Source organism: Ascidiella aspersa, chromosome 6 (assembly GCF_963924565.1).
Source record: "Ascidiella aspersa chromosome 6, kaAscAspe10.2, whole genome shotgun sequence".
NCBI lineage: Eukaryota > Metazoa > Chordata > Ascidiacea > Phlebobranchia > Ascidiidae > Ascidiella > Ascidiella aspersa.
Window position 1 is genome coordinate 29,963,623 of NC_139452.1, and position 26,442 is coordinate 29,990,064.

The 26,442-nt window shown below is 35.3% G+C and overlaps 3 protein-coding genes across 3 annotated transcripts; 1 reads left to right on the forward strand and 2 right to left on the reverse strand.

The window, feature by feature from the left end:
- Window positions 1-192: 192 nt before the first annotated feature.
- On the reverse strand, window positions 193-14,328 carry LOC146141201 (1,4-alpha-glucan-branching enzyme-like). Its single transcript, XM_083392851.1, is given in 16 exon segments — window positions 193-846; window positions 1,277-1,394; window positions 1,838-1,968; window positions 2,331-2,518; window positions 2,998-3,160; window positions 3,604-3,714; window positions 3,934-4,032; window positions 4,365-4,492; window positions 4,750-4,865; window positions 5,097-5,300; window positions 5,565-5,746; window positions 12,266-12,313; window positions 12,723-12,851; window positions 13,278-13,387; window positions 13,840-14,006; window positions 14,219-14,328. Coding segments are annotated over 16 exon segments (2,658 nt in total).
- Window positions 5,868-8,886, forward strand: LOC146141202 (uncharacterized). The gene is made up of 2 exons (XM_083391404.1): window positions 5,868-7,029; window positions 7,237-8,886. Exons 1-2 carry the CDS (start codon window positions 6,838-6,840, stop codon window positions 7,405-7,407), a joined length of 363 nt encoding a protein of 120 aa, XP_083247530.1. The 5' UTR covers window positions 5,868-6,837; the 3' UTR covers window positions 7,408-8,886.
- Window positions 14,329-17,609: 3,281 nt separating the features above from the next.
- LOC146141203 (1,4-alpha-glucan-branching enzyme-like) lies at window positions 17,610-25,288 on the reverse strand. The gene is made up of 15 exons (XM_083392852.1): window positions 25,179-25,288; window positions 24,624-24,790; window positions 24,061-24,170; window positions 23,503-23,631; window positions 22,809-23,035; window positions 22,339-22,542; window positions 21,980-22,095; window positions 21,594-21,721; window positions 21,159-21,257; window positions 20,835-20,945; window positions 20,187-20,349; window positions 19,506-19,693; window positions 19,005-19,135; window positions 18,503-18,620; window positions 17,610-18,095 (listed from the first exon to the last, which is right to left on the reverse strand). Exons 1-15 carry the CDS (start codon window positions 25,286-25,288, stop codon window positions 17,610-17,612), a joined length of 2,487 nt encoding a protein of 828 aa, XP_083248978.1.
- Between the last annotated feature and the right edge of the window lie 1,154 nt (window positions 25,289-26,442).

Genomic DNA, 26,442 nt, shown 5'->3' on the forward strand with positions numbered 1-26,442 from the left:
ATATGTTTTTTATTAGAGACACGAAAAACGACACTCAAAGCTTTAAAATGCCAACAACTCACAAAACAAATAAAATCTTACAACTAATCGTTAAATTTCTAAAACTAATAAGGCAACGTACGATGTTAAGGCTCAGTAATACACAACTACACTAACACATAACAACATTGCAATAATCTTCTTTATGTTTCTTTAATATCCTCCCCTGTGTAAGCGTGTATTGTATCGACCATCATTTCCATAATCTTGACTGCTGTATCCTTTGTTGCCATTGACACCATTCGAATGGCAAGCATTTTTTGACAAGTTGCCACCAGAATACATGCCATTGCTGGCATATGAGTTGCCACTGGTGCCATACGAGTTGCCACTAGCTCCATATAAGTTGCCACTGGTGCCGTATGAGTTGCCACTGCTGCCATATGAGTTGCCATTAGCTCCATATGAGTTGCCACTGGCATCATATGACTTGCCACTGGCACCATATGAGTTGTCACTGGTGTCATACGACTTGCCACTGCTGCCATATGAGTTGCTACTGGTGCCATATGAGATGCCAGTGTTGCCATATGAGTTGCCACTGGCTCCATATGAGTTGCCACTAGCTCCAAAATAATTGCCACTGGTGCCATATGAGTTGCCACTAGCTCCATAAGAGTTGCCACTGGTGCCATATGAGTTGCCCCTGGCATCATATGACTTGCCACTGGCATCATATGACTTGCTACTGGCACCATACGAGTTGCCACTGGCACCATAGGAGTTGCCACTACCATATGAGTTGCCACTGCGGTGAATTACATTGTTACTTGCCATGACAACGGCACATCGAGATGGCAGATAAACCTAAAGTAGAACAAAGAAGGTAATCATTAGTTTCTTATTTACTGTAATGAGTGTAATGCATAAAATAATTTGATACACTTTAGTACTATAATTTGATTAAAATACATTAAACGCTATGATCCTTAAAAACAAGATTGTACATCTTATATTAGTTAGATTGTAGATTCGTTTTATAAAATGGTCATTAAATCTAACTTATAAATTGTAATATTTCCATTATGAAAAAATAATTATCTTCCTAATATTGCTTTATAAAAGTAAAAAGATTGTAGAAGTTTAATGGGTTGATTGTCCTTTCATAGTTTATAACTAATTTGCAGTATTAAAGTTACAATACATTTTTAAAAAAGATATTTTTTCAAGCTTCTTTTCAGTGTTTATTGTTGTGTAATTAATTGTTTAATTATGTTGTTACCGTTCGTGCTCTTACCATGAGTGAGCAGGATCTGTTGTCGCATCCCTGCGGCTGGGAGTGGAATTCAACCGAAGACTGGTTTCTTCCATGACCTCCAAACAACTTATCATCGCTGTCAAGGACGATCCTGTATCTGGGGGTAAGAAAATAACAAGCTTTATATCATCAAGCTATATCTTACATAGTTTAACATCTATTAATTTAATATCCTATAAGTTTTACAGCACTAGATGTTATATCTAGGAAACGACAAGCTATATAAAGTTTCCCGGCCAAAATCTTTATCTTACATAGTTAAAAAAATAATTTAACATCTAAGATATATTTGTAACAGTTTGTCTGTTTCACTGAATGTTCATTAAAACAAGCGATTTTCAACAAGAATACGTTTTATAATTGGAATAAAGCATTAAAGGCTTTGTTTAGATTCCATAAGGCTTTAAATTTATACACTAATATTTAAGAGAGGGTGGTTAAAGCGACAGATGTTGGTTTAACCACTTAACTTTAGGATGTTATATCTTCTTTTTATTAATCCAAAGTATTCCTGAAATATACAGCAGGATAGATTCTTACTTTCCAGGTCTTTGTATTCCGATCCTGTAGTCGGGGTAGCTCTTTGTTGGATGGAAGTTGAACATAAAGACAAGTCCAGCTCGTTCGAACACTATCACTTTATCGTCGTTGTGCTGTCGGCTTAAAGACGCCTGAAAAAAAAAACTCTAGATATTCGACGAGTGAAACGAGATAAGTGCGTGATTATTTATAATCTTTTTAATTAATGTTACGCTAACAATGTATAGGAAACACCATATACTTTATATTGTCTAACCTTCAATATTATGAAGCGTGATGAATCGACAATCATCAAACGGTCAAAACGAAATATTTAGGGATATATTTTTTGGCCAAGACTTTCACGTGAAAGAACTTATGAGCAATTTTTGGGATTTATATCGGATGTTATATACAATTATTTCTTCTACGGTTAAGAGGTCTTTGGAAGTAACAGTTTGACAGGACAAAATGCAAAAGTTAAACACTGATTAAGTTCTCAATATTAACTCACAGGAGACGCTTGAAGCCAGGCGAATCTCTGCTCGAGTTTGTTCATTGCTGCGTCGAATCGGTTAAGCAACTTGTGAGTGAGCGAGTTGTCATCTGCCAGTCGCAAATCTCTCCTGGAAAGCTGATCATGCTTGTTGTGCTTTTGTGGGCAAGAGAGATCAACCCAACCCGGGTGGCCAAACTCGTTGCCTGTGAATAGGTGGTGGATTATTTAGATACAGGAGAGCTTGACGATTAAAAGACTAAACGAAAGATTATTGAGATATATGACCACACTCGTTCTCTATGAGTTGAAATAGAAATAGACCTAAAGATGTCTGTATCATTAATCAACCAAAGTGGCTTGGAATAGTTTAAAACTTTCAAAACGGTAAACTGTGTTTGGGTTTAATCTAAAGCACTTAATTTTTTTGAAACTAATATCAAATACTAGCCCTCACTGTTACAACGTTCACATAAGTAATTAAATTCATTGGAACAATTGAAATAGTCTAGACATTAGTCACAAACAAGAGTTTGGGATAAATTACTAAAAACAAGGTTAAACAAAAGATTTTCTTCATACTTCCACCAAATTAAAATCTGCTCGATTCATATCGCAGCGTGATTTCACTTAGGCCAACTTTGCCATACGCTCTGTTAAACTTCTAATAACTTCTTTCACTTACCCATAAAGTTCATGTACGCTTGTCCGGAAAACGAACTCGTGATGAGTCTGATCAGCTTGTGCAAGCTCATGCCACGATCGAGCTTGATTGACAGCTGTCGGTTGTCAATCATCGACTCTCCACCCATCAACTGAAGAGCCAGAGATTTCTTGAAATAAATGCTCTGCAAAAATTAAACGGAAAATGTAAGTAATGCAAGTAGACCTAAGGTCAAAATTACTTTTTTTTATAAAACCAGGAAATCTACTTTAGACAGGCACTTTACAAAATACATACATTGCAAAAAAACAATGTGTCGATTGTAATATTTACAACTTACGTAATGGAACTTATAATTTTCTTTTTATCATCAAAATGTCTTTGCTTCAAACTAAACGTTTTATTTCGAAAACTCTTTCATACAAAAAAACAAAATCAAAAAGACAGATACAGATTACGCCTAAAGAATATTCCCAGCAAAATGCACTTTCCTTTTATAACTTGTGACTATCAAACAACTTAAAAATTAAACTAAAACGGGTGAGAAAAACTGTCTTTGAATCATGTGTTTATCTCTAACTAAAAGAAAAACGAAGTATTTTTCCGTTAGAGTTTTTTAACATTTACCTGCTTGTGGTTTTCTGGGTATGTGACATAACGTTCAGATGGACGTCGTTGTGACATCATAGAACAAACTCGTTCCATGCTCCAATCCTCGTCTCTACATTCGCTCAACATCTGGTGAAAACATTAGATAATTCATTTACTGTTGCTGGTGGAAAACAGATCATTGTAATGACTACATAAAAGTGACAGGTGTTGCTTGAGCTTTGTCGCGCTCGTGATAAAAATACATTTTCTGCTCGTCAGACAACACCATGTTGAACACGTTTAAACCACCGTGATTGTGAGACATATCCAAAAAATGTATTACTCGGGGGTGTTCAATAATGTTACCTTCATCCATTGTTCTGGTATGTCATCAGCAACTCTGTAATCGAACCCAGATCCACCTTCACGAACTGGTCGAGTCAGGCTTGGGAATCCAGAGTGTTCCTACAAAAACACACAATAATTTTCGGTCCACATTTAGAACGAAAGTTACCGATTTCATTATATCGCACTGCATGAAGGCTTTCTTAATTAAAAATCTTTACACTTTTTAAAATTTTGTCAACCCGAGCATACAAATCGCTAAAATGTGAACCTGTTTCTAAGAAAAGTACTTGCTAGGACTTTGTTAACGAGTAAATATCGTTCCCACAAATGGCTCTCATTAACTTTGTGATGTTTTGGGGGATTTTCAAGCTTAACAAGAAACCCTGTAAATTGAATTGGTCGCTTATCCTATAATAAATCAATTTTCAACAGCTTTTCGATCCACTTACATCAGCAATGGTGATAGCATTGGGATAGTATCGATGGATCATATCGTTGGCCAGCATTAGATAGGCCTGGGCTTCAAGGTTCATGTGCAGACCAAAGTACTGGCGATAATCATCGGTGAAGCGACGATCTGCAATGCAAAGAGATGGGATTAAGTATTGCTGGTTAGTTAGACAAAAGTAGTATAGCCTATTGTATGTAAAGGTTCAATTTCAGAGGATAACACAGTGGTTCCTTGCCGTACCAATAAATGACGTTTTAAAAGTTAACAATACGAAACAGTGTGTTGAAGTACATAAGGTTTAAGCAAGACTGCGGATGGAATAATGTCGCAAATCTGTGTCTAGGTATGGCGTCTACTCATTAGGCATTTGCTCAAAATCTCACCTTCAGAACGACCTTGGTAGATCAATGACGTCACACCACTGAATCTGAAACCATCGAAGCGGAACCGGTCCAAGTAGTGACGTAGGTTGGACAACAGGAATCGAAGAACCTCCCATCTAAGTGATGAAATATAAGAAAAATTACATTTGTGTTACCTAAATAACCTAAGTTGCGTCCTTTTTTTAATTTTGAGATAAACTTTTACTAAAAAAAAATTACCTCAAGTTAAAAACAAAAGTACATTAAAATTTGATTGGTTATGTCTGACAAACTTTTGTCTGGTAAGTTTATTTAGAAAAACAATTTATACCAAACAGAAGCAGTAGTTTAAGAAAACAACCCCCTACTTTTTGTGGTCGAACTTCTTCACTCCATTCTCTTCACCGCTACCCTGGTGGTCCGGACGGAAGAAGCAGTCATCCGATCCGCCAAAGAAGTTAAGACCTCCCCTCGTGCTTGCTCGCCCATGCATGACGTCCATTATGACGTACAATCCCATCTCGTGGGCGACTTTAATCAATTCCTTTAAATCCTCAGGAGTTCCAAAACGACTGCGGAGAAAAACGAGTTTAAAAATGATGAACTGCTCGTCACACAAAGTACATCACAATTCGTAAAATAACTGCAACGTAAGGGAAGAAATTGTTCCTATTTTAACTACTTTAAGCATTATAGAACAAATCAGGATTCAACTTTCACAGATAAGCAAAAATTAAAATATATCTCAAGGGCAATAATCAACTTCAAATAGTTCCTATTTTTACTGATGTAAAAATTGTTGAAATAAATAACAACTTTCCCAGTTTCCGTTTTACCTTGATGCAGCGAAGTAGTTTGATACGTGGTATCCGGCGCTGGAGTAGTCCTGGTGTTCCATGATCGCCATCAACAACACGCAGTTGTAGCCCTGATCTCGGATGCGGGGAAGCACCTCGCTAGTGAAACGCCGGTAGCTGGAAACGTCACAACGATTCGATCCGATCCCGATGTGAGCTCACTGATCTCTATAAAACCTGGATAGCGCAACTAGCGGCACGCGTGAGCGGTTTTTGAAGCCAATTAGAAGGCTGAAACGCCATCTTGTAAAGGTCCTAAAATGCGCAAAATTTGCATTACGCCTTATGGAGAAGGGTGTTAGTGACAGCGTTTTCTGACTATTTAGGAATGCTTGTGACTTAAAATTAGTGGTTTCTAAGGCCGCAAGCCATACTTCAATTATTTAAAGGAGAAAAAATAAATAAAACTGTATAATTAACGCAAAAATCTGCTTTTTAAAGACGACTGAACCAGTGTATTTTTCCCATTTATTTTTAGACTACTTATAACTTAAAGTTGGTGGTTTCTAAAGCGACAAGCCAATATCTGACTATTTAGAAATAAAAAAAACGTTAAAAGCACCTATTTTTTGTGTTTTTTTACGAGACTAAACCAGTATGACAGTTTTACACTCAACTATACTTATCTTTTATTAAATCTTTTGTTCAATTCTTTCTGCTTGTTGGTTACTTTTGAGTTAAAACTATAATACTACTAAAATAATGCTCTGCATTTTTGTTATGTAAAGGCTTCTATTTAAGTTTTATTTTATTTTGTAGACAGACATGGAACAAAACTCGTGTTCGGCTAGGATATCCTTAACCAGGTTATAATGTAAAAAACCCAAGGATGCATTTTATTGGATGTCCTGAAGCCATATTTTTGCATATACTTCTATAGACTGACACAGTCGGTTTTAAAAGTAACTTGGTTGCTTGCAGCAAAGGAAAAAACGCAATAATTGAAAAATATTTAACAACAGTAGCAATAAACAAATAGTACAAATTTAAAACAACAAGTGAACATGTGATTAATAAAACTTATTGATTGTTAAATAAAACTAGCTTGCTAAGCTTTTTTCTTATTTTTTCTCCCACTATTTTTTCAGAGGTTTCCTTTCCAAGATGGTACAGCCTTATCTTACTGTAGCACTTCGATACAACTTTGATTAGTTGAAAGACATGATTATCCATCACTGTACTGTCAAACATGTGACTATCTAAATCAGGAAATAATTGGGATGCATTAATACTGTGTAATACTGATGTTGCAATGGCATCTGGAATTCCTGTATTAATCGGTAATTTTCCACCAGAACATGCCAACAATCTTAAGAAGCATTTTTCAGTGTCAGAGCACACCCTAATTACACTTTCTGATGGTTTCATAAGACCTCCTCTGTCTTTGAATGTCAAAAAACTGGGTTGTGCTATCATTTTCTGGGAACCAAGTGCCAAGGAGCAGGTAAAACATGTTGTTTGTTTTTTTGCCATCTTTGCAACATACCCAGCTATGTATGTAATAGCTGCTTTTTTATATTCTGATAAAATTTTTATGTTTGGACTGTCACAGTAATCATGGTCTGTTGAAATGGGCAGACTTTCAATGAGGTCATATTTTTTAATTAATGCCACATCAGTTAACTTTACCTCCGTATAATTTGTTTTACAGGTGTCGCTTACATCCAGAATTGTTGTTGAATCCTGGTTGGAGCAATTACCATTTGTACCTTTAATACAGCTTCTCATCAAAAGACGCTTGGAAGGCTGCTGTGAACTGTTGTGCTGTTGGGTTATTATTGCAGCCACCAGCAGTTCGGACAGCACTGAAAAACAATTCTAGGTGATCTTGGCTAAACTTGTACATTAACAAATAACTTAGTGGAGCATTGGCTCTGCCTACCAAGTTATCGAACAAACCTTTTGTGCTCTGGATACAGGCTAAAAAACCAACAAAACCAGTTTTTCTTCTGGAAATGTGCATTGGAGTGCTGTCAGTTGTTTTTAACTGCATTATGTAAGTAAAACATTCTGAAAGAAAGGGATCCCATACAAACTTATTCGCAATCCGAAGGGCAGACTTAAAATCTTTGGCGAGGGGATTTCTTGAATTTAAAATGTCAAATAAACGATCAAACATTCGTAAGAACCTGACAGTTGGTGCACATCCCTTAAATTCCTTTAGTTTTAAATTCTCTGCACAAAATTGGATGGCATCAGCCACACTAGAACTCAATGCCTGTGCTGCAAGGTTTACCTTCATTTTTTGCTGCTGCCATTTGATGTGTGCCAGCTTAAGCTTGTTGCCCAAACGCAAACCTTCATTTTGTTGGAGTTTTTGCAATGCAATAATGTATTGCCATTTGATTTTTCCTCCATCTCCATCTACCAAAATTCCCCAATCAGCAAAAGTATTTCGCACAAGTTTAAGCATATGGCAAACATCAAGAAGAACATAAATCCGCTCGGTTTTGTTCGAGGGATGTTTAAAGTTTGCTGTTAAGCAACCTGGTATCATAGATGCACCGAGTTCTCGTAACATAGTGAAATGACAAGAAAGACCGTCGCATGTCAGAGATACTACCTTTGCACCAGTGTATGAAACACGCTGAATACATATTTTGACGATGTTTGCACGCTCTGCACCACTTAAGCCATCTACAAAAAAATTTGCACATGGCACCTTCCAACCACTATTAATACATACAACCATTAAAACGAGAACATCCTTCGCATATGGTAAAGAGTCGTCATCATAGAGACCATTTCCATGATCTACAAAACCACGAAACTTTTTACCATTCCAAGCAATATGTTTCCTAATAGACATCTCGTCAAACATAAGGGAGCACATAACTTGTTTACCATTGTTGTGGGCGATTCTCACCTTTTCTTTAATTGCAATAAAAGCTGGTTTTGTAAATCCTGGATCCGCATCTATTTTGCCGTACCATTTTCGAATCTGGGCTTGGTGAGGTAATGAAAAATCGAAAATTTTACGGACAAATTCGTATGCTTTAGAGGAATAAAATTGTAGAGTAAGTGCAAATGATTTTAAAGCTGCTGAATATTTAAATCCTTTGCCAGATTTTGTTTTTTTGATTCTTGTTAATAGTTCAAATGGTACCTCTGCTAAACACTGCTTTAACATGTTTTCACAGCGAGTTGAAATTAAATTTTTATCCTTTAAAATTCTAATAATCCCCTTTAAAGAATTGACCTTCAATTTTAATCTTCTCGCTTTTTGTCTTGCAACTTTCATTTTCTTTTTTAATCGTATAATTTTTTCATTGCTTTCTTTCAATTTGTTATCTTCGTTTTTCGAATAAATGTTCAAGCAGTAATGATGGTCATGTATTATGTAGTTCTTGGGAATCTTAAGTTGGTTGGTTGATCCTAGCACTTGTAGTCTGGCATTTGGTACTTTTCTTTCTTTTGTTTGCTAAAAAAAGTTTTACACTTTATTTAAACTTCAATTGTGTTTTAGTTTACAATGTAGTTAATGTTCAATCTTAGGGTGCTTTAGTTTTTTTTAAATAATATTTAATACATTTTGCTTAGGATACACAGTGGTGTGTCACAAATGTTTACTTTTTACATAGTATTTTTTAATGTTTAACTATAAATGTCGTTCATTGTAATACCCTAATTTGTTATATAGGTCATTCCACATTTAATTTAAAGTTTTTCAAAATTTTTGCACCCATCTATCAAAGACCTCAAAGGGAAAATAATTTTGCAACAGACTCCAGCTATAGTGGCACTTTTAATTTTTATGGCTTGTCTAACTTTGACAAACTAAATCGATGGGTTCGAAAAAATTATATTTAGAAATAGCTAGATATTTTACAGGACAATCAAGAAAGTAATTAAATTAATCAGTACATTTGTACAAAATATAAATATTATTAGGCATATTGCCACATAAAGACCAGTGGTTCTCAGCCTTTTATAAGTCATGCCCCCTTTTATAAGTCAGGTCTCTGGACATACCGCAAACCAAAACAAAATGGTTTAACTAACTAAAAATTAAAATATGACATGTCTGTTGCCCCCTGAAGACTTCTTTGTGGCCCCCTGGGGCCTGAGGGACACATTTGAAAAATGGTCCTTTATTATTATGTGTATTTCATGAAACAAAACCATTTAATTGAAATTTTTTTATACCTAGTTAATAAATATTAAATATTAGTGAATATTTGAAATTTATAAATTAATAATCTGTGTTGGGTTTCCGGCTCTTTAAATTAAGCATGGAATGACTATCCAGGTAATTTTGGAGCTGATGCGAGGTTTCTAATAACTAAACTACTATAGTATAGTATAGCAATTTAGTTATTAGACATGTCTATCAGCTCTGATATTATCAGTATGGTATGTTTATATACATATATATAGAATGTATATATCTACCTTTTTTAAGTATTTTGGAAATTTTTTATGTCTGGTCGGAACCGCATCGCTGGCAAGTCGCACTTTATATCCAGTCCGAATTATTTTTTTCTTAGCAAAATGGTCGGAACACACCATCGAATATTTCGTCGGCGCCCAATTGCTACGGTGAATGTTTGCCACCCAAAGATTTTTTCTTTCCTGATCTGCTGGAAATCTGTCAAGAGTACTATTACATAACTCATCTATAATAGAGAAATACTTCTAAAATTCTACGGAAGTGATTTGTAATAATTATATAGAAATTGATGTGACTTCTAAATGCTAATTACTAGTATTAAAACCTGTCTAATACTAACGACTTTAATCTGTCCTCATAGCTTATAAGTAACTAGTAACTGAAAGTTAAGCTAAATTAAGAACTAATATTTTCAATTAGCTAAGTGAGTAGGTAAACTAATATTCAATCTGCAACTATCTTAGCTAACTGCATTTATTAAAAGTATGTATATTTACAGGGCCAACTGATTATAAGCGTTGTTGGTCAAAAACAGTATTATCAACCAGCATAGTAAAGATGTACCAAATTGAAATACATCTACAACACTGACCAAGAAAACCATTTTCAAAGATTGGCTATACTACTACAGTTATTATGAGTTTTATAACCAGTAAGACAACACTCAAACTGGATATTTCTGACATCTATTATAATTATCATACTTGAAAAGTTCTCGGAAATTTTCTCTTTAGGACTGTTTCTTCATCCGAGCTACCATCACTGTCACTTCTACTAGCTTTTTTGCGTTTGCGCTTTAGGCAACCAAACGCACAGCATTGCATGCCTGGCATTTTTATACTTTATTTGGATAGTTAAAGCAAAACTGGTCAACTGCAATACATATTCAAATATTATCATCAGCAGTCGATTCTCATTACCCATCTATAGTTGGGTAATACTAATTTACGGAATGATGAATGGTCGGAACGCTCAATAATTTAAGTGTTACCCCGTTAAAACAATTATTAAACCAACGCACAATATTTGGGTTACAGTTGGGGTTAGCGTTTGGGTGAAGGTGGGTCAAGTGTTATTATATTTAATAAGAATACTGTGAGCGTTCCGACCATTTATCTTTCCATAAATTAGTGTTACCCATCTAGTTTGAATTTGTGAAAAATAGCTACTTCAAAAGTATTTATATACATGCCACTGTCAGTGCCTCCTAAGAAAAAAATAGACAGAAAATGGCCAATCTGTTCACGTTGTGCTCAAAATTACTATTAATAAATTTCTGGCCGGTAACTGTCTATACTCCAGAGTTTTACCAGCAGCTTCTCAATCAAAGACTAAGCTGAAAGGTTGGGTGGCATTGAAGTGGGAAAAAAATCATACTGACCTAGAATTATACCACAACGATGACCCGACAAAACTTTTTAAGGAATTGCAATTACTTAAAATTTCAGAAATATATAAATTAGAATTTGGGAAATTTATGCACAAATTCCACAGCAATGCTCTACCTCGCACATTTAGCTCTTACTTTACTAAAATTTCTGATATACACGATCATGTTACTAGGTTAAAGGATACTAGGCAATTATTTTTACCTCGCACAAACACATCACTAGAGCAGAGATCACTTGGCTACTAAGGACCAGTGGTATGGGGAAATATTGATATCAATTTAAAATCATTATATATAGTGAAAGGGGAACCTTGACCGGTAAACCTGTTGGTTGTATCGGTGCCTCCTGGCATAATATTCTTATTGCATTTGTTGTTGTATTAACGTTATGTGCCAAAATAATAAAATTGAATTCAACGCACATAATTTGTGTTAGGGTGTGTGTTAGCGTTTTGGGTTAGGGTGGGTCAATAATGAATATAATAATACCTGAACCACCCAAATCCAAAGGCCAACTCGCACCCTAACCCAAATATTGTGCGTTGATTTAATAATTGTGGTAGGATTCTAGACCAGCGCCGTGCCTATATATTGAATATATATAGGCACAGGTTTCGTCGTTCTAAAAATGCCGATTTTTGCGTTAATTATACAGTATTAGGTTTTTTTCTCTTCCAAATGATTAGAGTATGGCTTGCAGCCTTAGAAACCATTAATTTTAAGTAACAAATGTTAATAAATAGTCGGAAAACGCTGTTACTAGCACCTTTCTCCATAAGCCGTAATGCAAAATTTACGCACTTTAGGACCTTTTCAAGATGGAGTTTCAGCGTTCTAATTGGCTTCAATTTTCAACCACTAGTTGCGCTATCCAGGTTTTATAGAGATCAGTGTGTGAGCTTCGTAAATACGAAGGCGAGAAGGCTTGGGGAGGCGGGGGCTCGCCAACTGGAGTGAAAATAACACGGTAACTTACATTGTGAAAGGAAAACGTTAAATTGGAACTTTAAAATGTTAAACAGAATTTTGAACGTTTCGAATAACTCGTTGTTCATGTGGTTTAAAATAAATAATACCTACTTGTGTATAAGCTTTGATATTCTCATTGAATGTTAAACTTGTTACTGAAATAGTTTGTGGGTAAACTGGAATTGTAAAAATAGGCTTAATGACTTTTTCTTTAATTTGAAGTATTACAAGGATTTATCTAATTACTTTAAAATAAAAATTAAACATTTCATTTTGGACTTTATCTCAGTATTTGTTTTGTGCGAATGGTTAATGTTATTTGTTCTAAATTGTTTTGGTATATTTATCCTTTCTATTTGATTTATCCGAAACTTCTTTATCGACTTGCCTCGTGACAAGTTTGGTTCCTTGGAGGATTCCAGAATAACCACCTAAAGGTGTTTCCCCTCTGAACGACGTATTCAGCCCAGGGGGATACCCGCTCCAGATACTGGTTGTCCTTGGTCTCAATAACAAGCTGAAAACATACGCAAGGGTAGTTTTTGGTAAGGTTGCAGAGGTGTTTAATTTTATACTGAAGAAAATGAATAAACGTGCATTGAAAGTATAACATCACAGCACACAATTAGTATCGTAGGGTAATAGAAAATATGTTTCATTTAGGAAGAACTGGGTCCAATATTAATCTAAATAAACCCTATACAAACTTGTGTATATTTGAATCAGTTAAGTCGGAGGCGCACTGTTAACGATATCTGCTCGATTTCGTGAGAACACCAGAAAGCATCCAGTCTGATTGCGGTTATTCTAACCCAGTGTTCTAATTTTAGAGTGGGTTCAATTCGAACATGCTTCACGTTTAGTTCATTAGGATGTGTGTATTCGATTAACCTAACCAGGCAAACGTTGTTCTAGTTTAAAGTTATGTTTGAATGTGTTTTACCTTTATTTCACTGAGATGTTTGATCGGGCAAGTTCTGTCGCTGTTTGGGGGAATGTAAAGCTGCCACTTCCCAAACCCAACCTCCTCATATCGAAGTCGCTCCCAGTTGTCTGAAAGTAAGTACATGAACGTTATCTTAGCAACTTTTTACTACATTTGTCTACTCAGACAAAGACATCTATTTTACCATGAGATTTATGCATCGAGCTTTTATTATAAGGTATTGCATTTTATTGTTTATTAAAGCGTAGTTTCTGCTAGAATCATGCTTTTTAACATCACCGAAAAAAAACCTTTAAGCCATATTTACCATTTTTGGGGGCACCTAGAAAAGTTGTTTCCAATTTATTTATCATCAGTCTAAAATCTTATTGTTGATTCACTAGATCAAGCATACAATAAACAGTTTGATTAAATAACCTAGGCAATTTTGGACCGCTATGGGCTAGCTTCGAGTCATTATTGTGAAAGGTGCGTGATCCCAACAAGCCTTAATATATCAACCAACGTTGCACTGTCCATGGCACAAATATATAGAAATATTTCAACAATAAGTTCTTACTGAACTCTCCCTTGATGTAGACAGCCTTTGCATTGGGCACCCACTCCCTACACATCAGGCCACCGTCTTGCCCGACCACCAGCCCGTATTCCTTGTAACTCTCGCTGAACACATCCAGTCCTTCTTGCTCGTCAATACACATCTTCGTTTTCTCGAACATTCCATATCTAGAGATAGAGAAAAAAACAAATGTGGGAAAAGATTTGAGAATCCTATAATAGAATAAATGTAACAAATTCGGTTCTTGTTATTTTGAGTTATGAAAAAGCATGAATTAAACAATTTAGGTCGCAATGTGAACTAAATTGCATTTTGTTTATTCATCAGTTTCTTATATTTTCAACATTTTTTTTAAGAGCTCCACTAGTAAATCTCTTACCTCTTCCTGATATCTTTCTCGTGGTTTCGAAGTTGAGGATCATTAGAGAAAAGCTTCTCGATGCAGGGGACTCCCCACCGTTCCAACTCGCTGTTGTTTAAGATTTCCATGACTGAAGTAGATCGGATGAGTGGAAGGTAGATGAAGGTAGTTGTTGCTGAATCTTGCAGATGCAAATGATGATTCCAAGCCCGATGTTCGCTGCTTTTATACTTGAAAGCGCGAGAGAAAGTTTGGATTAATGTGAGCAATTACACGCGGATAATCTGGCCGGAACAATTACGATTAGCCGATCCTTCCTTGTTATGGATTACGATTGAAATTGTAGCCCATTGTAATAAAATGCTTACAACCCATCTTACTATAATGATGGTTTAATCGAGATTGTACTTTTATTGACGTGAATTAAATTGAGCTTATAAATAAGAAATATATTTAGTTTACGATTTCTATTTTTCCTTGTTGTAGATTACGATATTTAATAGTACGCTTGTAATGAAATGATCACAATCCATATTTCATCATGATAGTTATGTTGATATTGTAATCTCGGTGACGTAAAATTAAGTATAAATTTCAACTTAAGAAATAAATTTCGCTTTAAGAATAGCCTATTTCCTCTCTCATCAGGAATTACGATTGAAATTGTATAACATTTGTAATAAAATGTTTACAATCCATCTTACATAATGATAGTTTAACTAATATTGTAGTGTAAACTTACAAATAGAAAATACATTTTTTACGATCAGTGTATCATTGTTTAAAGATTACGATTGAAATTGTATTTTAGCAATAATTGATTCCCAGCTCATTTAACATTTTACTTAGATAAGGCTAAATAAAACTAAATGCTGCATTAGTTTGAAATTACTCCACGCTTAGTTTTGACATAAAATAAAAGTATCCAGCAGAGTGGAACAAGTACTTAACTTCGCCCTATTATCAGCCATGTAAGTTTTTTGCTGCGCGAATCGATTACATCTTTGTGATGTAATAACACAATAAACAAACTGCGCGTCGGACTTCTTTTTTGTGGGGCCACGGTGAGATGTACCTTTGTGACGTCATGCTATTTGGTAACTTTATGACGTGATCTTTGAAAAATTGAAAAAAATCCACTATACGCGCCAGATGTTCAAATTTCTTTTGATTTTTGATTTTTTTTAATTGTTTCTCAAACGTTGGAGCATAATGGCTGGAGTCTGTAGTAATGTGTGGCAAGAATATCAAAGCCCATACAGAAGTAGGTAGCATTTTAAAAGTTTCGAATATCTCTTTATATGACTTTTAGTAATGCTTAATCTTCATAAAATTTAGTTTCACAAAATTCCAGTCCATAAAAAGGTTGCAATTCTGTGCGATTACTAACAACTAACATTACGTGTACGACAGGTGTAGACACCGTAAGTTGCCCGCATATGCTGGATTCGTTCCGAGGGAGCCAGTCACTTTGCGAATGGATCCGAGCTCGTCCGAAATTTTCCGAAGCCCAGCCAGTCGCACATACAGGTAACCCACCAATATTGCAGTTTAGCGTTGTAAGAGTGAGTAGATATATCTGTGTGCAATCTAATAAATTATCCATCTGTATTTACTAAACAGCCAAAAGTTTAGGCCTTAAACATTGATTTATTCATTTTGATTGAAGTAAGATGTTTTTGTTTACATTTTATTGTCGTATATATCTTAGATACGATATTATTTTTATTGGTCTTCCCCCGATAAGTTAATTTTTTTATTTCATCCGGACATTTTACACATGACGTTGTTAGACTTCAATTTTAACCATTCCGAATCCAATAAATATAATTTTTTTTCTGAAATGTTCATACACCCTTATTCGATTAAATAGAAAAAATGGGCGAAAACGTTTTGCCGTTTATTCGGGCGGGAGCTTAGGGCTAGTATTCAGTGTGGCCAAATCAATTCCACAAAAATTATGAGGTAAACAATTTTATTATGCGAAAAAACACGAGTAATAATTTAAATAGCGCATATTAACTACAATGAAAGTGTTTATGCAAACAAAAATATGTTTGCGAGAAAAAGTAAATAAAAGCAACAAAAGATATATTTATAATTGCTATACTTGGCAAATTTTTAAGGTGGGTTATTTAATAAGTTGTTTAAAAACATATATCAACACAAAGCAAATGGATGGATAACGGAAAATATTACCAAGGTCAAATATCAATGAAATAGTTTGTCATGCACAACTTTAGTTTTAACTTTTATTTTAAATTTTATTTTATAAAAACCTTTTGATGGCTTTCAAATCTATGAAGAAGCACATTCAAAATAAATATAAAGGTAACTTAAATCTACGCCATGGGGTAAATGCATTACCGATTCCTATTTTAAAAAAGTGTATTTAAAAAAATATTGTTTTAAACGCATACGTTTTTAAAAAAATTAACGTTCGTTTAGTATCAATTTCAGGCAATTTCTTTAAAAAAATTACATTATTATTTTTTTCAGACATTTTCCTCATGACGTCATGCATGACCCACGTACCATGAACAACCACCGTAATGCCCCAATGTCGAGAATGATTACCCTGGTGTACCCCTGGAACCCCTACAAGAAGTCCCCCAACACTACCCACACCTTCATAAACCCCATTTACCACCGATGAGTTCTTGTTTTAACAAATGTGATGTTTTTGTGTTGAATTTGCTAGCCTAGTGACAAAACAAACTGATAGAAAAATTGATAAAACAATGTTCGAATGTTTTTCCTAATTATTTCAGGCAGAGATTTGCGGCAATGAAATGCCTGTAAATTTATTATCCGTGACATAAGATGTACATTCGAACTCATTGTTACTATGTACTATTTTATTATGCTGTTCTGATACAATTATTAAATAAATAAATAAATTAATAAATAAAAGTAAAGTTCCTATCGCCAACATAAGTCCAAGAAACATCGCAGAAAAAAAATTGGGAACCAATGGTTTAAAATAATGTTTTTAGGCAATGGTTTACTATTGAACTCTGTAATTTTCCTTCGTTAATTTTTTTCTGTTTCTTATAATAGTTAGTTTAAAAATCTCCGTGAGACACAAAAAAAGCATAACTTAAACTTGAAGAATTATTTTACTATCTTCTTTCTTCTTACTTTTTTAATTTTCTGTATTGAAATTACTTAATCTAAATGACTGATCAAATGCTGTTTTTAGATGTGCTGATATGTTGTTTATTAGAGACACGGAAAACGACACTAAAAGCTTTAAAATGCCAACAACTCACAAAACAAATAAAATCTTACAACTAATCGTTAAATTTCTAAAACTAAAGACAAATAAGGCAACGTACGATGTTAAGGCTCAGTAATACACAACTACACTAACACATAACAACATTGCAATAATCTCCTTTATGTTTCTTTAATATCCTCCCTTGTGTAAGCGTGTATTGTATCGACCATCATTTCCATAATCTTGACTGCTGTATCCTTTGCTACCACTGACACCATTCGAATGGCAAGCATTTCTTGACAAGTTGCCACCAGAATACATGCCACTGCTGGCATATGAATTGCCACTGGTGCCAAATGAGTTGCCACTGGTACCATATGAGTTGCCACTGGTGCCGTATGAGTTGCCACTGGTGCCGTATGAGTTGCCACTGGTGCCATATGAGTTGCAACTGCTGCCATATGAGTTGCCACTGGTGCCATATGAGTTGCCACTAGCTCCATAAGAGATGCCACTGGTGCCATATGAGTTGCCACTGGTGTCATATGACCTGCTACTGGCACCATACGAGTTGCCACTGGCACCATAGGAGTTGCCACTACCATATGAGTTGCCACTGCAGTGAATTAAATTGTCACTTGCCATGACAATGGCACATCGAGATGGCAGATAAACCTAAAGTAGAACAAAGAAGGTAATCATTAGTTTCTTATTTACTGTAATGAGTGTAATGTATAAAATAATTTGATACACTTTAGTATTATAACTTGATTAAAATGCATTAAACGATATGATCCTTAAAAACAGGATTGTACAGCTTATATTAGTTAGATTGTATATTCGTTTTATAAAATGGACATTAAATCTAACATATAAATTGTAATATTTCCATTGTGAAAAAATATTTATCTTCCTAATATTGCTTTATTAACATAAAAATATTGTAGAAGTTTAATGGGCTGATTGTCCTTTGATGGTTTATAACTAATTTGCAGTATTAAAGTTACATTTTTACGAAAGATATATTTTCAAGCTTAATTTTAGTGTTTATTGTTGTATAATTAATTGTTTAATGTTCTTACCATGAGTGAGCAGGATCTGTTGTCGCATCCCTGCGACTGGGAGTGGAATTCAACCGAAGACTGGTTTCTTCCGTGACCTCCAAACAACTTATCATCGCTGTCAAGGACGATCCTGTATCTGGGGGTAAGAAAATAACAAGTTTTACAACACTAGATGTTATATCTAGGAAACGACAAGTTATATAAAGCTTCCCGGCCAAAATCTTTATCTTACATATAGTTAAAAAAATAATTTAACATCTAAGATATATTTGTAACAGTTTGTCTGTTTCACTGAATGTTCATTAAAACAAGCGATTTTCAACAAGAATACGTTTTATAATTGGAATAAGGCATTAAAGGCTTTGTTTAGATTCCATAAGGCTTTAACTTTATAAACTAATATTTAAGAGAGGGTGGTTAAGGCGACAGTTGTTGGTTTAACCACTTAACTTTAGGGTGTTATATCTTCTTTTTAATAATCCAAAGTATTCCTGAAATATACAGCAGGATAGATTCTTACTTTCCAGGTCTTTGTATCCCGATCCTGTAGTCGGGGTAGCTCTTTGTTGGATGGAAGTTGAACATGAAGACAAGTCCAGCTCGTTCGAACACTATCACTTTATCGTCGTTGTGTTGTCGGCTTAAAGACGCCTGAAAAAAAACTCTAGATATTCGACGAGTGAAACGAGATAAGTACGTGATTATTTATAATCTTTTTAATTAATGTTACGCTAACAATGTATAAAAAAAATGTATAAAAAAACATCAAATACTTTATATGGTCTAATCTTTCACTTTACGAAGCGTGATGAATCGATAATCAACAAACGGTGAAAACGAAATATTTTGGGGTAAATTCTTTTACAAGTTGATCACGTCAAAAAATAAAATCATTTTGGTTTCAATTTAGAATGTCTAAACAACCATATTTTTTTACGTTTAGGAGGTCTTCGAAAGTCGAATTTTGACTGGACAAAATACAAAGGGTAAAATACTAATTAAGTTCCTAATATAAACTCACAGGAGACGCTTGAAGCCAGGAGAACCTCTGCTCGAGTTTGTTCATTGCTGCGTCGAATCGGTTGAGCAACTTGTGAGTGAGCGAGTTGTCATCTGCCAGTCGCAAATCTCTCCTGGAGAGCTGCTCATGCTTGTTGTGCTTTTGTGGGCAAGAGAGATCAACCCAACCCGGGTGGCCAAACTCGTTGCCTGTGAATAGGTGGGGATTGTTTACATACAGGAGAGCTTGACGATAAAAAGACTAAATGAAGGACTTTACTTTATTGATTATTGAGATATATGACGACACTCGTTCTCTGTGAGTAGAAATAGAAATAGACCTAAAGATGTCTGTATCATTAATCGACCAAAGTGGCTTGGCATAGTTTAAAACTTTCAAAACGGTAAACTGTGTTTGGGTTTAATCTAAAGCACTTAATTTTTTTGAAAATAATATCAAATAGTAGCCCTCACTGTTATAACGTTCACATAAGTAATTAAATTCATTGGAACAATTGAAATAGTCTAGACATTAGTCACACACAAGAGTTTGGGATAAATTACTAAAAACAAGGTTAAACAAAGGATTTTCTTCATTCTTCCACCAAATTAAAAAACTGCTCGATTCATATCGCAGCGTGATTTCACTTAGGCCAACTTTGCCATACGCTCTGGGAAACTTATAATAACTTCTTTCACTTACCCATAAAGTTCATGTACGCTTGTCCGGAAAACGAACTCGTGATGAGTCTGATCATCTTGTGCAAGCTCATTCCACGATCGAGCTTGATTGACAGCTGTCGGTTGTCAATCATCGACTCTCCACCCATTAACTGAAGAGCCAGGGGCTTCTTGAAATACATGCTCTGCGAAAAGTAAACGGAAGATGGAAGTAATGCAGGTAGGCCTAAGGTCAAAATTAATTTTTTTATAAAACCAGGAAATCTATTTTAGACAGGCACTTTTCAAAATACATGCATTGCGAAAGAAATATTTGTTGTAGTTAATATTTACAACTTACGTAATGCAACTTATAATTTTCTTTTTATTGTCAAAATGTCTTTGCTTCAAACTAAACGTTTTATTTCGAAAACTTTCTCATAGAAAAAGGCAAAATCAAAAAGACAGATACAGACTACGCCTAGAAATATTCCCAGCAAAATACACTTTTCAAGAATATTCCTCGCAAAATACAAATTATTTTTGTAACTTGTGAATATCAAACAACTTAAAAATTAAATTAAAACGGGTGAAAAAAACTGTCTTTGAATCATGTGTTTATCTCTGACTAAAAAAAATACAAACCAAACTGACGTAGTATGTTTCCGTTAGGGTTTTTTTTCATTTTTACCTGCTTGTGATTTTCTGGGTATGTGACGTAACGTTCAGATGGACGTCGTTGTGACATCATAGAACAGACTCGTTCCATGCTCCAATCCTCGTCTCTACATTCGCTCAACATCTGGTGAAAACATTAGATAATTCATTTACTGTTGGAAAACAAATCATTGTAATGACTACATAAAAGTGACAGGAGTTGCTTGAGCTTTGTCGCGCTCGTGATAAAAATACATTTTCTGCTCGTCAGACAACACCATGTTGAACACGTTTAAACCATCGTAATTGTGAGACATATCTAAAACATGTATTACTCGGGGGTGTTCAATAGTGCTACCTTCATCCATTGTTCTGGTATGTCATCAGCAACTCTGTAATCGAACCCGAATCCACCTTCACGAACTGGTCGAGTCAGGCTTGGGAATCCGGAATGTTCCTAAAAATTCAACAACACACAATAATTTTCGGTCCACATTTAGAACGAAAGTTACCGATTTCATTATATCGCACTGCATGAAGGCTTTCTTGATCACAAATGTTTCCACTTTTTAAATTGTGTCAACCCGAGCATACAAATCGCTAAAATTTGAACCTGTTTCTAGAAAAGTACTTGCTAGGACTTTGTTAACGAGTAAATATCGCTCCCACAAATGGCTCTCATTGACTTTGTGATGTTTTGGGGGATTTTCAAGCTTAACAAGAAACCCTGTAAATTGCATTGGTCGCTTATCCTATGATAAATCAACTTTCCACAGCTTTTCGATCCACTTACATCGACAATGGTGATAGCATTGGGATAGTATCGATGGATCATATCGTTGGCCAGCATCAGATAGGCCTGGGCTTCAAGGTTCATGTGCAGACCAAAGTACTGGCGATAATCGTCGGTGAAGTGACGATCTGAAATGCAAAGAGATGGGATTAAGTATTGCTGGTTGGTTAGACAAAAGAAGTATAGCTTATTGTATGTATGGGTTCAATTTCAGAGGATAACACAGTGGTTCCTTTGCCGTACCAATAAATGACGTTTTAAAAGTTAATAATACGAAACAGTGTGTTGAAGTACATAAGGTTTAAGCAAGACTGCGGGTGGAATAATGTCGCAAATCGGTGTCTAGGTATGGCGTCTACTCATTAAGCATTTGCTCAAAATCTCACCTTCAGAACGACCTTGGTAGATCATTGACGTCACACCACTGAACCTGAAACCATCGAAGCGGAACCGGTCCAAGTAGTGACGTAGGTTGGACAACAGGAATCGAAGAACCTCCCACCTAAGTGATGAAATATAAGAAAAATTACATTTGTGTTACCTAAATAACCTAAGTTGCGTCCTTTTTTTAATTTTGAGATAAACTTTTACTAAAAAAAAATTACCTCGAAAATTACCTCAAGTTAAAAACAAAAGTACATTAAAATTTGATTGTTTATGTCTGACAAACTTTTGTCTGGGAAGTTTATTTAGAAAAACAATTTATACCAAACAGAAGCAGTAGTTTAAGAAAACAACCCCCTACTTTTTGTGGTCGAACTTCTTCACTCCATTCTCTTCACCGCTACCCTGGTGGTCCGGACGGAAGAAGCAGTCATCCGATCCGTCGAAGAAGTTAAGACCTCCCCTCGTGCTTGCTCGCCCATGCATGACGTCCATTATGACGTACAATCCCATCTCGTGGGCCACTTTAATCAATTCCTTTAAATCCTCAGGTGTTCCAAAACGACTGCGGAGAAAAACGAGTTTTTAAAATGATGAACTGCTCGTCATACAAAGTACATCACAATTCGTAAAATAACTGCAACCTAAGGGAAGAAATTGTTCCTATTTTAACTACTTTAAGCATTACAGAACAAATCAGGATGCAACTTTCACAGATAAGTAAAAATTGAAATATATCTCAAGGGCAATAATCAACTTCCAAATAGTTCCTATTTTTACTGATCTAAAAAATGTCGACATAAATAACAACTTTCCCAGTTTCCGTTTTACCTTGATGCAGCGAAGTAGTTTGATACGTGGTATCCGGCGCTGGAGTAGTCCTGGTGTTCCATGATCGCCATCAACAACACGCAGTTGTAGCCCTGCTCTCGGATGCGGGGAAGCACCTCGCTAGTGAAGTGCCGGTAGCTGGAAACGTCACAACGATTCGATCCGATCCCGATGTGAGATTCGTAAATGCGAAGGCGAGAAGGCTTGGGGAGGTGGGGGCCCGCCAACTGGAGTGAAAATAACACGGTAACTTACATTGTGAAAGGAAAACGTTAAATTGGAACTTTAAAATGTTAAACTGTGGAGCATAATGGATGGAGGTTGTAGTAAGAATATCAAAGCCCATACAGAAGTAGGTAGAATGTTGAACGTTTGACATAACTCTATGTTCATGTTGTTTAAAATAAATAATACCTACTTGTGTATGAGCTTTGATATTCTTATTAAATGGTAAACTTGTTACTGAAATAGTTTGTGGGTAAACTGGATTTGTAAAAATAGACTTAATGACTTTTTTTTTCATTTGAAGTATTATAAGGATTTACCTAATTACTTTAAATAAAAATTAAACATTTAATTTTGGACTTTATCTCAGTATTTGTTTTGTGCGAATGGTTAATGTTATTTGTTCTAAATTGTTTTGGTATATTTATCCTTTCTATTTGATTTATCCGAAATTTCTTTATCGACTTGCCTCGTGACAAGTTTGGTTCCTTGGAGGATTCCAGAATAACCACCTAAAGGTGTTTCCCCTCTGAACGACGTATTCAGCCCAGGGGGATACCCGCTCCAGATACTGGTTATCCTTGGTCTCAATAACAAGCTGAAAACATATGCAAGGGTAGTTTTTGGTAAGGTTGCAGAGGTGTTTAATTTTATACTGAAGAAAATGAATAAACGTGCATTGAAAGTTTAACATCACAGCACACAATTAGCATCGTAGGGTAATAGAAGATATGTTTCATTTAGGAAGAACCGGGTCCAATATTAATCTAAATAAACCCTATATAAACTTGTGTACATTTGTATCAGTTAAGTCGGAAGGCGCACTGTTAACGATATCTGCTTGATTTCGTGAGAACACCAGAAAGCATCCAGTCTGATTGCGGTTATTCTAACCCAGTGTTCTAATTTTAGAGTGAGTTCAGTTACGAACATGCTTCACGTTTAGTTCATTAGGATGTGAGTATTCGATTAACCTAACCAGGCAACCCTTTGTTCTAGTTTAAAGTTACGTTTGAATGTGTTTTACTTTTATTTCGCTGAGATGCTTGATCGGGCAAATTCGGTCGCTGTTTGGGGGAATGTAAAGCTGCCACTTCCCAAACCCAACCTCCTCATATCGAAGTCGCTCCCAGTTGTCTGAAAGTAAGTACATGAACGTTATCTTTGCACCTTTTTATTACATTTATCTACTTAGACGAATATAACTATTTTACCATGAGATTTATGCATTGGGCTTTTTATAATAGGGTATTGCATTTTATTGTTTATTAAGCGTATTTTCTGCTAGAAACATGCTTTTTTAGCATGACCGAAAAAAACTCTTTAAGCCATGTTGGCCATTTTTGGGGCCCCTAGAAAAGACCTTTCCAATTTATTTATCATCAGTCTAAAATCTTATTGTTGATTTACTAGATCAAACATACAATAAACAGTTTGATTAAATAACCTTGGCAATTTTTGGACCGCTATGGGCGAGCTTCGAGTGATTATTGTGAAAGGTGCGTGATCCCAACAAGCCCTAATATATCAACCAACGTTGCACTGTCCATGGCACAAATATATAGAAATATTTCAACAATAAGTTCTTACTGAACTCTCCCTTGATGTAGACAGCCTTTGCATTGGGCACCCACTCCCTACACATCAGACCACCGTCTTGCCCGACCACCAGCCCGTATTCCTTGTAACTCTCGCTGAACACATCCAGTCCTTCTTGCTCGTCAATACACATCTTCGTTTTCTCGAACATTCCATATCTAGAGATAAAGAAAAAAACAAATGTGGGAAAAGATTTGAGAATCCTATAATAGAATAAATGTAACAAATTCGGTTCTTGTTATTTTGAGTTATGGAAAAGCATGAATTAAACAATTTAGGTCGCAATGTGAACTAAATTGCATTATGTTTATTCATCAGTTTTTATATTTTCAAAATTTTTTTTAATTAGAACAAATGGATAAAAAGCCAGTTTTATTCGTCTATGATATACCCTTCTCAGCATGCACAACATTTTAAATAAAGTTTTTCCTAACGGAAAAATATTGATAAAGCTAACATCACAATAGCAGTTAGTGCTACTGAACTCTTTTTACAGCAATACAGCTCCAATATTAATTAAAAGAGCTCCACTAGTAAATCTCTTACCTCTTCCTAATATCTTTCTCGTGGTTTCGAAGTTGAGGATCATTAGAGAAAAGCTTCTCGATGCAGGGGACTCCCCACCGTTCCATCTCGCTGTTGTTTAAGATTTCCATGACTGAAGTAGATCGGATGAGTGGAAGGTAGATGAAGGTAGTAGTTGCTGAAGCTTGCACATGCAAATGGTGATTCCAAGCCCGCTGTTCGCTGCTTTTATACTTGAAAGCGCGAGAGAAAGTTTGGATTAATGTGAGCAATTACACGCGGATAATCTGGCCGGAACAATTACGATTAGCCGATCCTTCCTTGTTATGGATTACGATTGAAATTGTAGCCCATTGTAATAAAATGCTTACAACCCATCTAACTATAATGATGGTTTAATCGAGATTGTACTCTCAGTGACGTAAAATTAAGTATAAACTTACAGATAGGAAATACATTGAGTGGCACAATAAGTGTATCCTTCATTAATGGTTCCCAACCCAGTTAGCATTATACTTAGATAAGGCTGAAATAAAAATAAATACTGTAGTATCTTGTAATTACTCTGCGCTTAGTTTTGACATAAAATAAACGATCCAGGAACAAGTACTTAACTTCGCCCTATTATCATCCATTTAAGTTTTGGCAACTTAAACCCTATAAATGCGTTTCTTCGCTTTGCGTGGATCGATAACATCTTTGTAATGTAAAACTTAAAAAAAACGAACTGTGCGGCAGAATTATTTTTTATGACGTCACAGTTAGATGTAACTTTGTGACGTCACTTAATGGCGTAATTTGTGAGGTCATCTCTGAAAATTGGAAAATTTCTGGACCCGCCTTTTTCACTGCGCCTATTCTTTAGTAGACAAACACTTTCGTATATGAAACCTTTTAGGTATTTATAAATTTATTTTACTTGTTCTACAGTACATTTCACAGAAATCCTTTATGAGCTTTAAGTTTCAAACATTTTTTTTTTTACCCAACAAAATGAGTGTTGTATAGTGCGCATCCTATTTTACTAATGCTCCAATGATTAATAATTAATTTACCTTAACCGAAATAATAAATAAACGGAGAAAAAATTCTGAACTTTTATGAAAAGTCGAATGTGTAATCCGTTGCAAAATAGACTGACATTAAAGCAAAATTTGTTAAATTGAAATCTATTCTTAAGTTTTCGTCGCCGAGATTAAAATATCAACATAAATATCGTTAGGTGAGAAGCACTGGGTACGCTTTATTACAAGTGTGTCACAATTGCAGCCGTAATTCGATAGGA